Raw genomic sequence first — 13092 nt, 5'->3', positions numbered from 1 at the left:
GTGGCTGGGCAGGAACTCAACTGCCTGCTTCAAAGCTTATGTTCCTTCCAGGTACCCCAAGACCCCAGAAGGCCGAGTGAAAAATTCAAATAGCAGTTAAATGGAAGAAGAGCACCTCCAAGTACCAGGCACTGGGTAAATCCTTTACTTAGATCATCTCACTTAATCCTCAGCGATAGGCTTATGAGCTAGGGATTACCGAGAGCTCCATTTACAAACAAGGAGACTGAGTCATGGTGGGTGAGCTATCCAAGCTGTAGAAATGTATGCAGTACAATCAGAAGTCACCCCCAGCTTCATACTGACCTTGCAGCTGGGAGGGACAGCAGTAGGGCTGCAGAGGATGCCCCTCTCTCCTCCCAGCTCCTTGCATAGCCTGTGGCTGAGGATCCAGGGCTCACCCTTCTCCTCTTTAGGACTGCTTGCCTGCCCTCCCAATCCCTTCTCCATCCACCCCCTGCAGCCCACAGGTTCTAGCCCCCTTCATCTCTCACCTGATCTCTCTGGTGGCTCCTAACTGGTCTTCTTGCCTCCAGCCGGGCCCCTCTAATTCACTCCCAGGAAGCCAAAGGCACATTTCGAAGCTGTAACTCCCTCACAGAAAAGTCTCAGGAGCCCTTAGGATGCAGGCTAAACCCTGTGTTGGCCCCACAAGGCCCTGAAAAGGCTGGTCCAGGCTTCCTCTTTGGGCCTCAGCTCCCCTAGGAGAATCACCCAGGCCTTGCCCTTTGTTTCCATGAGATCCTGCAGCCATGTGCAGGGTGATCTGTCAACTAATGACCATTGTGGGATGGCTTCATCAGAATTCCAAGTGCATCCCACAGCAAAGAACATCTCTCTTGTTAACTTCCTTTTCGTGAGTTCTTTAAGTCCCCCTAGGAAGTTCTTCCTAGCACCTAACCTCTATCCCTTGTGCTACCACCTGTACTGGTTCTCTCCAGCTCCAGAGGCTGTGGGGGGTTGCTGTAGGAGAAGCTGAGGAGCTTTGTTGGAGACAGCTTCTGGCCACCCCCATCTCACTCCTCCACCCATCTTACCTTCCCCTTCTTGGTGAGGATCTGTTTATAATACAACCAGCCTTCTCTCCTGATATCACTGAAAGTTGCATCTGAGAGGTCAGAGGTTGAATGTCGCTTAGAAGGGGCCTCAGCATCTTCAGATGTACCCCAGCTATCCAAGGACTGCAGGGAGACAATAGAAGACAATTTAGGGTGGCTCCCACAGTTCCAGCATCTCAGGAACCCCATGGACAACTAGCAGTCACACAAGCCTGGTGGATGTCTGTGCTACACCCTGACGTGCTGTGTGACCTCATAGGCTCTGCTTGCCCTCTCTGATCTACTTGTGTTGAGGTCATGAGACGTATACAATGGAGAAGCCAGAAAGGAGGAAAGGTCATGACCTGCCAGCAGACCACATGCCTCACCATGCTAGAAAAGCCAATTTGCAACCTCCATTAACTTATAGACTTAAAGGAATTAAGGAAGTGATTGTGTCAACACAGAATTAAATAAACAGGGGAAGTGGGAACATCAACAAAGAACAAGCTAGGGAGCAGGTAGTCATGTCCACAAGGAGTTAAACACAGGAAGTGATAGTGTCAACAGGACTCCAGCAACAGAGATAGCATGTCTAGGGAGAGTTAAGTAAGCAGAGGAAGTGATAAGGAATAGGCCAGGTGACAATATCATCAAGGTGTTAAACTAACCAGAGATATGGTGGGTTTGAAACCAAGATGGCTTTTCCAGTCCATCTGTAATCAAAAAGAGATGAGGCCACTGCAGACCTGATCCTGTCTCCCCACATCCTCAGCCTGGAAACTCCAGCCTTTCCAATCTCAGCCCTGCGTCCCCTGTCCCCAGGCCCCTGAAGACACCATGCAAATATTAACTGAAGGCCTGCCCAGTGCAGGCAGTAGGTACTAGGGATCCAGCAGCAAATGAAACAAATGAAACCTCTGCCCTCAGGATGTTTATGTTCTAGCCGAGGGCCAGGCAATGAAGAAAAGAAACAGACATTGTGTGACATGAGACAAACACAGAGTAGGGAAGGGAGACATGAAATGTCACAAGTGGAGGCTGAAACATCCTGACAACAGTGGAAAAGTGAATCATATGGTCATGGCCGGGGGACATGGAATGGGGTATTCCGGATGGCAGGGAGGACAAGTGCAATAGCCTCGGTGGGAGGGTGGTGATGATGATGATAGAGCCTACAGAAGAGGATGTGGCCAATAAGGGGGTGGGCAGGTGCCGAGAGGAAGATGACAGGAGCCAGAGTAGCTCATTTTGGGTCCCAGAAGTCACAGGCCTGGAAGACCAGCCGAGGCTATGACCCGCCCTCCCTGATCCCCTCCCTCAAACATGAACTGCCACTCACCCCATCAGTGAAGAAGCTCCGAAGCATCCTCAGGCTGGGCACTCGGTCTGGCAGGCGCCTGGGAGCAAGCAAGGGCTGGGGTGAGGGATGCTGGAAGCTCGCAGGGACCTTACTCTCATCCCCCAGCACACCCCCAGACCCAGAGGCTATCCAGGAAGGTGGACACTGCCCTGAGTGTCAAGGCACCGGGGCCCAGTCTAGGGAGCAGCTGCCCTCCCCATGTCCAGACAAGGCCTCACCGCAGAGCCCGACCCTCATCCCGGAAGGTGTTGAGCCCATCATCGCAGGACTTGGAGCGCTCCGTGGTGATAGCCAGCAGGTAGGAGGAGCGGCGGCCAGCCTTGATGCTGCCTGCAGAACCACCCACATCAGGACTCAGGGTCAGCAGGGCAGCAGGTCAGGGCCTTCCCTGGAGCCCTCTCTTTTGGGCAGGGCCAGGGGTGACTCTCCCCATGGGCCCCAGGAGGAGCAAAAGCCAGTTAGAAGAAGCTAGACATCAGGCAGCATGTCCAAAAGGGACCCCTGGGGACCAAGAGGCAAGGGGAAGGGTGGGGCTGGTGTGGGACAGGGTTGAGGGACAGCACTCACTGCAGTCCTGCGAGTAGTGGCGGCCGAGGGCAAAGGTGAAGGTTGGGGAGGATGGGCTGGTGCCCAGGATGGGGGCTGAGTTCATGGCACTGGAGACCACAGCAGAGGCAGGGACATGCTTGGCTTGGAGGTCAATGCTGGGGCTGGTGGGCTCATCTGCATGAGGGGAGGAGTGAGGTGTGAAGGTGGTAAAGAGGGGAACCTGCTGCCTCTACCTAGCCAGGCCAGACCCACTGCCACTTGGCTCCAGGCTCATACTACACCCCAAAGGGCAGCAAGTCCTCCAGAGTGCCATCAGCAATATGCCCACTGCCAAGTTTGACTGGCCCACCAGACCGTGGTCATGGAATCTCTCCCCTCAGCAGGAGCTGAGCCTCCCTCATCACACCAAGGGCTCCCAGGAGTGGGGCTGAGCCGCCCTCCTTAGACCAGGCTCCTGAGGGGCGATCCAATACTCCTGCACCCCATCAAACTGAGGGTGCTCTCAGAGAATGCACTGTGTCTGACCCTTCATACTGAGAGCCTCCTGAGGGGTAGGAACGGTGTCTCTCCCATGACACTAAGGACTCTTTGAGAGAACGCACTGTGTCTCCACCGAAGGTGCTCTGAGAGCATGGATTGTGCCCCCCTCATCAAACTGGAAGCCTCCTAAAGGCTGGGACTGTGTCTTCCCCAACAGACTGGTGGCTTCTTTAGGGCAAGGACTGTCTCCCACCTCCACCAGGGGCCCCTTGAGGGCAGAGACTGCATCAGCCCCTCAGACTGAGAGTACTCTGGAAAAAGAGACTTTATCTCCCCTGTCAGTCTGGGGGGAGGGTCGCTAAAAGGGGCTGTCTCTCCCTCCTACCAAAGGCTGGCAGGGGGAGGCCTCCTCCGCCTCACCCCTAGACCACCCTAGGCCAGCTCACTTCCAGGATCCAGCTCCTATCTCAGCCCCTGGCTCCTGGAGCCTGGTCTTCCTCCCAAGCATCAGACCCAGACCAGCCTGCCCTGTTCCTCATGGGTGGCTCAGTATTCAACAAGCCCTAAACATTTTCCTGTTCCTCCTGCCCAGTGTAGGGGTGAGGCAGCCCACCGGCCAGCTGAGGGACCTGGAGATCACCCAGCCCACACTCCCTTGCTGCTCCCTCTATCAATATCCACTCTAAGGCAAACCTCTGAAAGCTCCCTCTGCTCCCAGGACAGAGTCTGCCCCCACTAGGGACCCATGAGACCTGTTGGATCCAGAAGGGTCCTCATGACCTGGCCAGCACCCTGCCTCTCTCACTTCAGGGTTTTTGAACATTCCCTCCGACTAACTCCTTCTCACCCTTTAAGCCTTAGCCACAATGTCCTTTCTCCAATATTTTCTCTGTGGCTGCCACGCCCTAGTCTGGGTTCCACAGTCCTCCCCTGTCCTCCTCAAGCTCCCTGCACTAACACACCCCCATTCCACTGGCCTGCTGCTGTCTGACCATCCACCCCCTGCTGGACTGTCCACTGCAAGAGAGCATGGCGCCTAGCACAGGGCCTGACAATTATGTGCTGGATGGGATGGAGGGCGATGGAAGGGATAAAGAGCGAAAGCTACAAAGGAAGGATGGAAGAAAGGAAGAATAGAAAGATGGAAGGGGGCGGCGCCTGTGGCTCAGTTGGTAGGGCGCCGGCCCCATATACCGAGGGTGGTGGGTTCAAACCCGGCCCTGGCTGAACTGCAACCAAAAAATAGCCGGGCGTTGTGGCGGGCGCCTGTAGTCCCAGCTGCTCGGGAGGCTGAGGCAAGAGAATCGCTTAAGCCCAGGAGTTGGAGGTTGCTGTGAGCTGTGTGAGGCCACGGCACTCTACCGAGGGCCATAAAGTGAGACTCTGTCTCTACAAAAAAAAAAAAAAAGAAAGATGGAAAGAATGATGGATGAATGAATAGAAAAGAAAGGAAGGGAAGGAAGGAAGAATGGATGGATAAATGGATAGACGGACAAACGAAGGAAGGCAGGTGGGAAAGAGGGAGCAAAGAAAAAGTGGATGGAGAGATGGCTGGGCAAGTAAGTGAAGGAGAGGTAGGATGGAAGAAAGGAGGACAAAGAATGGAAGGATGGGTGAATGGAAGGAAGGAACAGATGACTGGATCATCTGTTCATCCACCCATCCTTCCTTCCTTCCATCCATCCTTCCATGACAGATGGAAAGAAACAAGATGATCCCATTAGCACACAGCCCAGAGTTTTCCTGTGTAGACAGGTAGATGGGGTACAGCAGAGGATAACTAGGTTTCCCAAGACAGCCACCTGCATCATCACTCACCGATGAAGGGGATGGAAGCCAAAGAGTCTTCGGTGGTGGCCAAAGGGGCCACCTTCCTGCCCAGGCGTTCCCCTCGCCCACTGGCCTCTGGCTCTGGGGACTCGTTACCAAGTCCAAGGTTCATCTGTCTTGCAGGGGTCAGCTGGATCTTGCGGCCCGTTGGAGGCTTCTGCCTCAGGACCACCTCATCACGGTGGTCCTCGGATGGAGGCTCCAGGGCCCGGGTGCTAGATTCCGGCCGGACAACCCTGGGTGGTTCAGCAGCCTCTGGTGGGAATGATGCAGGGGACTGGGCCAAGTTGAAGGTGGGAAGCCCCCCAAATGGTGAGTCCCGGAAGGAGAGTGCGTGCAGAAGGCCAGTCCGGCGCTGGAATGATGGGCTGTAGCTCCGGTACCCAATGTACCCGATGTCATCCAGGCCCTGAAGGCCAGATGCAGGTGGGACCTGGGGCCCTGGCAGGTCCCGAGGTGGACAAGCAGAGGTGCGGACCGATGTACGCTGAGAAGCCCAGCCACAGCGTTCAAAGCGAGGAGACACCAGTGCCCCTGGCCCCAGCGCCTCAGCTGAGCGAGTGGCCCGGCTTAGGTAGTCGTCTGAGCGAGCTCGGTGCCAGCCCTCCCAGCCCAGCTGGCTCAAGGCATCCTGGGAAGTGGAGCAGGGCCATGGGCGGTGGGCAGTCACATCCTCCAAGCGGTCCTGGGAGGCACTGCGGGCCCGGGGAGGCATAACTGGACACCGTCTCTCCCCCACCCTGCGGGGGACCTGGTTTGACAGCCAGTGTGACAAGGCCTGCTGGCACTCCAGTCTGCTGGGGGGCACCCGGCTGCCAGGCTCTGGGAAGGCACGGGGCATCCGGGGCTCTGATGGAAGTTGGGGGAAGGCACCAGGGCTAGGGCGGGGCTGGCTCATCCCCAAGGAAGAGTTGTCCAGGTGGGCACGGGGAGCAGATGGGACACGTGGCCCCGGGTCACTCCAGGCAGTAGGACTCCGGGTGTCGCTCGGCAGTGCTGAGACAGGCTCAGGCACCATAGTGGCCCAAGTGGAGACCCGGGCTGGCGGGGCGTAGATCTTCCGGGGGTAGCAGATTGGGGGCGGCTCTGGAATGCTGCGGGCCTCTCCAGAATATGGCTCGTTCCCCTTCAGGTAGGCGTCCTGGGAGTAGGCCTGTCCAGAGACACAGAGGCAGGTAAGCGGGCCAGACAGATCCCACAGGGCAGGGCTGCAGCAGCCCTGGGAAGACACGGACCCCAGAAGGGGCCTAAAGGAAGAGGACCAAGCAGCAGGAGTCCTGAGCAGGAGGGGGTGGAAGGGCATGTCCAGGCAGAAGACAAAGAAGTGGGAGAGAGGCCTGTGAGGGAGAGAGACATGCACACACAAACTTGAGAAAAAGCAGGATTTCTCTAAGACTTACGACAAGGACTGCCCTTAGCCACAAACATTCCACCATCTGCTTTCTGAGGTTCCCCCATTCCTGGCCTCTGCCACCTCCCTGCTCCCTTCTGTCCATCACTGATGCCCACAGCCCCTTGGGCAGAGCTGGAAAACCACAGCAGACACCAGTCAAGGTGCCAGATGACAGAAGAAAGCCAGCTAGGGGCGTGTCCAGGGTGGGCTGTGCTGGGCTGGGTGGAGGCGGGGAGAGCCCCAGCTGTTCCTCCATCCTCCGATGGAGAGCCTGGCCTGGCTCCTGAGCCACTGAGTAAAGAGGAACTTGCCGGGCCTCCTGGTCCCGCCGGCCAGGATTGGAGGAGGGGCCAAAATCACTGAGGGGCCTTGGGCCACCTTCTGCCACCCATAGGCCTGGAATTTGGCTGAGGCTGATACTGCTGGTAGCTGAGGCTGATACTGCATTGCTGAGGAGTGACAGAGTCAGTGCCCAGGCCTAGCCAAAAAAGGAGGCAGCTCCCAGGGACAGTAGCCTTATGGCCCTGGCCCAGGCTGGCCCCTGCTGAGCTGCCCAGGGGCCTCTCTCAGGCTGAAGCATCAAAGGGTGGGAGAGTGAAATCAAATCAAACACACACACACTCTACACCACAAGGAGACACAGGAAGACACACACCCAGACACACACACACATAGCAAAACACAATGAGATACACACACACACAAATAACTACACCTCCAGTCCCAGACACAAACATCATGTGACAAGGACAAGCTAAGCCACACCCACACGCACTCAGCCCCTCCAGTCTGGCACAGGGGCAGAGACAGCATACCTCTCCCTCCTGCCATCCTGCCGGCTCCCAGGGCTCCCCGCATCACGGCTGTGGTGGCGGCATCCTGGCCCACCCCCACCCTTCTCCTGTCTTGCCAAGCCCCCACTGACCGCTGCAGCGGCCCTGGGCCCTGTCCCCCTCCGTCTGCCCTCCCTGCACTGACCCTCAGCCCCCACCCGCCTCTCTCTCTCTCTGTCTCTCTCTCTCTCTCTCCTGGCTGGCGGGAGGCAGAGGGAGGGAAGGATGGGTGTGGAGGGGCCTCGCAGCGTCGTTGGTGGCGTCAGCAGCTGCCGCAGCCCGATTGGCCTCCAGCCTTGGCTCCCAACCACAGGAATGCTTGGGCCCCACCCTCTTGCTGTTGGAGATGAGGGGGCCAATTGGAGGCCCCCACATTCTGCTATCTGTGCCCACCCAAGCCTGGGTGGCAGAGCTCAAGACTGCTGCCCTTCTACCCCTTGCTCCTGGTGACTAGAGAGTAGGGACGCCCTAGGTCCCACCCTGTCAACCCTCATGGCTGGCCTTGCCTCCACTTGGGGGAGCTGTATAGGCAAAGTCTCTGAAACTTGGGGTGAGCTGTCCACCTCTCTGGGCTCCCCTTTCTTCCTTCCCCCTCCCCAGGAAGACTAAGGGGATAATTGAGGTCAGGGGTGGAGGTTCCCAGAAGGGCACAATGCCAAGGGTGGCACTGTGATTACAGTGATTATGAGAGCATGGCCAAGGCAGAAGCCATAGCGGCGGCTCCCAGGGCCTTCCTGGGGGACAGTGACCTCAAGGGCAAGCAAGGCAGCATCTGGCTGCAACCCATGAAACCGGGAAGTGGGCACTGGACAGAGAGGCCTGCCCTGGGCTCAGGGCAGAGACAGAGAGAGAGCATGTGAGTGTGTGTGTATGTAAATGGGTGCACTTGCAAGTTCAAAGCATGGTTCCTTCAATGTCTGTGGAACACACTCTTTGGGGGGGGGCTGAATGCTGCATTCAAGGATGCTGAGGTGTCGGGAGGAGAACGCAGACTACACACCACGACTGTGTGAATTTGGGTCCTGCGATACTGGTGAGTGCATGCACTGAGATGGGCTGGGGCACGCTGTGATGTTTGTGCACGTGCGTGTTTATATCACGGTGGTGAGAGGTCCGCATATACACATCATGATACACTATTCTGTTTATGCCACAGGGAACTGAGGCACTGGAGTGTGCTGTGACATTCAGATGTGTGTGGGTATTTGTGTGGTTGTGTACTGTGATATTTGAGGGTGAACAGTGGGGGGGGGGTGCCTGTGTGGTGGGTGTGCTGGGGCTTATCTCTCATGGCATGTGCCTGGTGCATTGTGCAGTGCTGTGGGGCTGTGTCTGGCATGTTCTGCTTTACACTGAGTGATGCACATGACAGTGGGGGGGATGGGGCAGCCTGAGGGTTATTAGATGCGTGTTCTGAATGTGTGTGTGTGTGTGTGTGTGTGGACACACCTACCACACACATGCTCACTCAGGACCAGCAGGGAGTGGGTGCAAAAACAGGCATCTCTCATAGGAGCCAAAAAGGACGTGCCAGTCTGGCAGGGCCCGCTGGGCCACCCTCCTTCCAGAAACCCTGGCAGGAATTCTGTCTGCCAAGGCCAGCGCCGCCTCCCCTCTCCCCCAGCACAAAACAGCCCTGAATGAAGCAACAACCGGCCCCCGCCCAGGGACAGGCCTGGCATCTCAGATTGGGCAATGCTGGCCACCCCAACACTTCCTTCTCTGCCTGCCAGGGGTCCAATACAGGAATGAGGGCCCACCAAAGAGTGCCCTATGCTGCCCCCCAGGGCTCAGGCATCCTCCACTCAGACAGCAGGGTCAGGACTCACCAGCTGGAGGATGTCCTCGTCCTTGGGCATGATGGAGAGCTCCAGAGTGTCATCACTACAGAGACAGGGCAGAAGGTTGGGCCAGGCTGGGGCAATGGGGTCGAGGAGAACAGGGCAGCCCTGAGGCCAAGGGGCTGGGTATGCAGAGGCAGGTGGACTGGAAGCTCTTCTAGGAGGAGCAGGGCAGGGGGTGCTCACCTGTTCTGAATCAGAGCTATGACCTGGGAGTAGGTCTTCCCGATGACGCTCTCCCCATTCACCTTCACCAGCCGGTCTCCTGGGGACATGGGGCAGGACCATGTGTGAGAAGGCCAAGGGGAGAACTCCTGAACCACATATGGATGACAGTGGGAGGACAAGAGCCTCCCAACACCTGGATCCAAGAAACCTATTCTAACCAGAAGATAGGGAAGTGAGCCCCAGAAGGTTCAGAGAGCCAGGCAACTGGGACAGCTCACCTGTGCGAAGCCCCGCCCTGTGGGCAGGGCCAGCATCCTTCACATTCTTCACAAAAATGGTGTCCATGGGCTCCAGGCGGGGCCGGGGGGAGGGTCCTGGTGGGCATCAGCCAGGTTAGCTGGGGGGGGCTGCAGAAGGCCACACCCACGCACAGCTACATTCGGGGACACACTCAGAGAATGGTCACACTCACCCGGACACAAACATACACAGGCCCACACATCCACAGCGACACTGTGAACAGAGCCACAGGTACATAGAACCAGATAAGAGGACATACACCTGGGAGAATGAAAACCTACAAGGACACACAAAGAGTTGCTCTGGAAATGCCTACTGTATCCCTGTCACATGCTGGAAACCAGACCATAGTGGATGAGTCAATACTGTCCTTGCCCTACAGGAGCTCACTGTACAGTGAGGGAAACAGATTCACACACAGACACAGACACACAGCCATAAGACAGAAGAAAGGGCGCCATTAAAGAGGCCTGTATCAAGTCCTGGATGTACAGGGCAGAGAGAGATGCCCCCCCAGAAACGTAAAACCCACAGCCCCAGTGAGACACCCAACATTCGTATCTCCTACCCGCTCCTTTCCTCAGGGTTAGGGAGCTTCAAGCAGAGGCCTGAGGACCCCAGGATGTTACACCCCAGTTATATTTCCCTGCTACTAACTGTCCATCAGAGAACTGAGCCTGTTCTAGGTCAGTGGGCTCTTCCCTCTATTTCCTGAGGCCTCCAGGTGGGGACTCAGGAAGACACGTCCTCATGGCTGCCCAGCAGAAGCCCACTGGCAGAGCAGGAAGGGTGCCTATTTAAGGAACTCTGCTTTGAATACACCACAAGCTTGGTACCAGCATAGGGCTCTTTGGGACAGCAAAGGCCACAGCAAGAGGAGTCAGACTCATACCTTAGCAGAAACACCTCGAGACCCCTGACTCCCATAAGAATCCCACTGTCTCCATCCCCAAGAACAGCCTGTGGTCAATGCACCTACCACCAGCTCCCAGGCCCAACAGCTCCTGCCTCTGCCTTGGTCTAGGGTGGGGCAGGGGCCAGGTCACAGACAGCCATCTGCCCCACAGCACCACCCATGGTGTGCTGTACTCAGCTAACTTCTGTGAAGAGGACAGGCGCCGAGGGAGACAATGAGAGGAAGAAAGAGGAGGCACAGGGCGAGAGTGAGGAGGAGATGCCCAGGGACAGCTGGACCAGGACACAGAGAAGAGCCAAGACAGGAACAGTCAGGGTAGGGGACAGAGAAAAACCACAGGCTGAGTGGGGGAGGGGAAGAGAAACAGAAGCTGAAGGATGGGCCCTGGCTCCACCCCAGCCCTGCCACACCCTCCTTACCTCCTCCTCGGCCTCCATTCTCTTCCTCCTGCAGGGAACAGAAAGGTGGGTGTGGACCCTCAGCCCAGCTCTCAGCAGCAAGGGGGGAGGCCCAGCTCCAGCCACCCCTTATCTCTTCCCAACCATGGGAGGGGCGCAAGGGGTATGAACTGTAGTATCACACGCACGTCCCTCTCTCACCCCTGTGAATCCCACCATCCAGCGTTCCAGCCATCTGGGAACCCCTGATCCAACAGGGAACCCATGACCCCATCCCTTGATAGGTCCCACTCCCCCACCCCCGCACACATTCATACACACAGGGGACCCAGGAAGACACAGATAAGCGCATGACAAGTGCACACAGCACTATCAGCTCTTACAGAATGTGAAGGGAAGACCTGATTAGGGTCCTCTGGGGGAAGGGACTTTGAGACACGTTTGAGGACAGCAGTGAGAAGGCATTCTGGGTGAGGGGAGTGGAGTGTGCAGACACTTGGTGGCAGGAATGTGCAGGCACAGGTAGGGCTGGCTCAGCAGAGTTAAAGGAGGTCAGTACCAGCAAGTGACAAAGTCAGACTAAGGCAGACGGGTTTGAAAAGGAGAGAAGGAGGGAGCCCTTAAAGTTCTTTTATGGGAGAGAGAGAGGGTATTTGAAAATATCAGTTAGGGGAGCAGACTCTGGCAACTAGGTTCAGGGGTTGAGAAGACCCAGCGGGAGGCCGTGGGTCCTGATGCTGACTAAGGGGAAGGTCACTGGAATTGGGGAGGAGCTAGCAATGAGGGAGAGGAGAAGGTCAGAGAGACTGGATGAGCCAGCAGGAGGTGGCATGTGAGCGATGGATCAGACCTTCAGGTGATCTTGTCCAACCTTCTCCCCAGATACACCCATTTTACAGATCACAGGGCATCACATGTCTAAGGCCACTCAGTAGCAGAGCCAGGGCAGGAACCTAGGATTCTTTGGCACCCCGGTGAGGATAGAATGGGCTGCCAGGCACTGCTGGGGAGCGGGCCTTCTGCCCCTGCCCTCCCCCAGTGGGGTCCACACCACTGATGTGAGCTGACAGCACAGCAAGCGGGTGGCAGAGACAAACAGATGCATTTGGACGGCTGAGCTCCCTGCAGGCTCCCAGGCGGGCAGCAGGAGGAGGGAAGAACTCCAGCCCTCAGGTCAAGGGCCCCCCCCAGCCCTGAGCAGGTTTTGGAAAAGAGATGGAACCTGTCCCTGGTTTGCTGTCCCCCAGTTTTCCAGCTCCCCCCCACCATGGTAGCAAGGGCTCCCAACCCAGCCTAGACCACTGCACACTGCTTCTGCCCTTTTCATCCCTCAACAGAGTCTCCTAAGAATAGGTGGCAAATAACAGAAAGAGTGACATTCTGGGGAAAGAGGGAAGGAAGGACTGGGGGTTCTAGAGAACTAAGGCATCAAGGAGTGGGGCATTGCCCCCTCCCACGCACCACCAGCCCCCACTTACATTCTTAAGCACAGCTGCAGCCAGTGAGAATAGTTACGCAGGCACCCTCAGGTTCAGACAAGCATGTGAGCTGCACAGTTATATGTACACACAATGGGTATTTACAGACATTATAGGCACACACAGAGGTACACACATGCACGTCCATGCCCAGCATACAGTGCACGACATGTGCACACGGAGACATGCAGGCACACAGACAGTAAAATCTGATGTCTGGTTCTATGGCAGGTGACCAAGGTCCCCAAGGGAGAACCCCCAACAGCCGTGCAGGCTGATCCCAGCCCTAGGGGAAGGGAGAAGAGCCCATTGACTCCAAAATAAACGTCTTCTCCCCTGCTGCTGCTGGAAGAGAGGTGGGGGAGGGGAGCAAGACCCTGGTAGGAAGCCCTTCCCCACCAGCCCACAACTTTACACTGGGCTCAAGACCCCTGGTTCCTGGACTCAAAAACCTGAAATTTATAGGGCCAGAAAGGCTCTTTGAGATCAAGTCAATAAGTGGCCTC

The 13092-nt window shown here is 56.7% G+C and overlaps 1 protein-coding gene across 5 annotated transcripts in view; it reads right to left on the bottom strand.

Moving 5' to 3' along the window:
• ARHGAP23 (Rho GTPase activating protein 23) overlaps window positions 1-13092 on the bottom strand; it is an 86830-nt gene that overhangs the window by 32399 nt on the left and 41339 nt on the right. For 3 of the 5 annotated variants that reach the window (XM_053568477.1, XM_053568475.1, XM_053568478.1), the window contains exons 3-12: window positions 11130-11157; window positions 9773-9868; window positions 9513-9591; window positions 9315-9369; window positions 5248-6412; window positions 2968-3123; window positions 2619-2730; window positions 2380-2437; window positions 1709-1753; window positions 1038-1181 (exon numbers count right to left, since the gene is read on the bottom strand). In XM_053568477.1, the coding sequence (XP_053424452.1) occupies window positions 1038-1181; window positions 1709-1753; window positions 2380-2437; window positions 2619-2730; window positions 2968-3123; window positions 5248-6412; window positions 9315-9369; window positions 9513-9591; window positions 9773-9868; window positions 11130-11157 (1938 nt within the window). Of the gene's footprint in view, window positions 1-1037; window positions 1182-1708; window positions 1754-2379; window positions 2438-2618; window positions 2731-2967; window positions 3124-5247; window positions 6413-7467; window positions 8083-9314; window positions 9370-9512; window positions 9592-9772; window positions 9869-11129; window positions 11158-13092 lie in introns of those variants that run through there. The other 2 variants (XM_053568476.1, XM_053568479.1) reach the window with 2 other exon arrangements.

The sequence above is a fragment of the Nycticebus coucang genome, chromosome 18 (genome assembly GCF_027406575.1).
Source record: "Nycticebus coucang isolate mNycCou1 chromosome 18, mNycCou1.pri, whole genome shotgun sequence".
In the NCBI taxonomy this organism is placed as follows: domain Eukaryota; kingdom Metazoa; phylum Chordata; class Mammalia; order Primates; family Lorisidae; genus Nycticebus; species Nycticebus coucang.
This window is presented reverse-complemented; position numbering and strand designations above follow the sequence as displayed.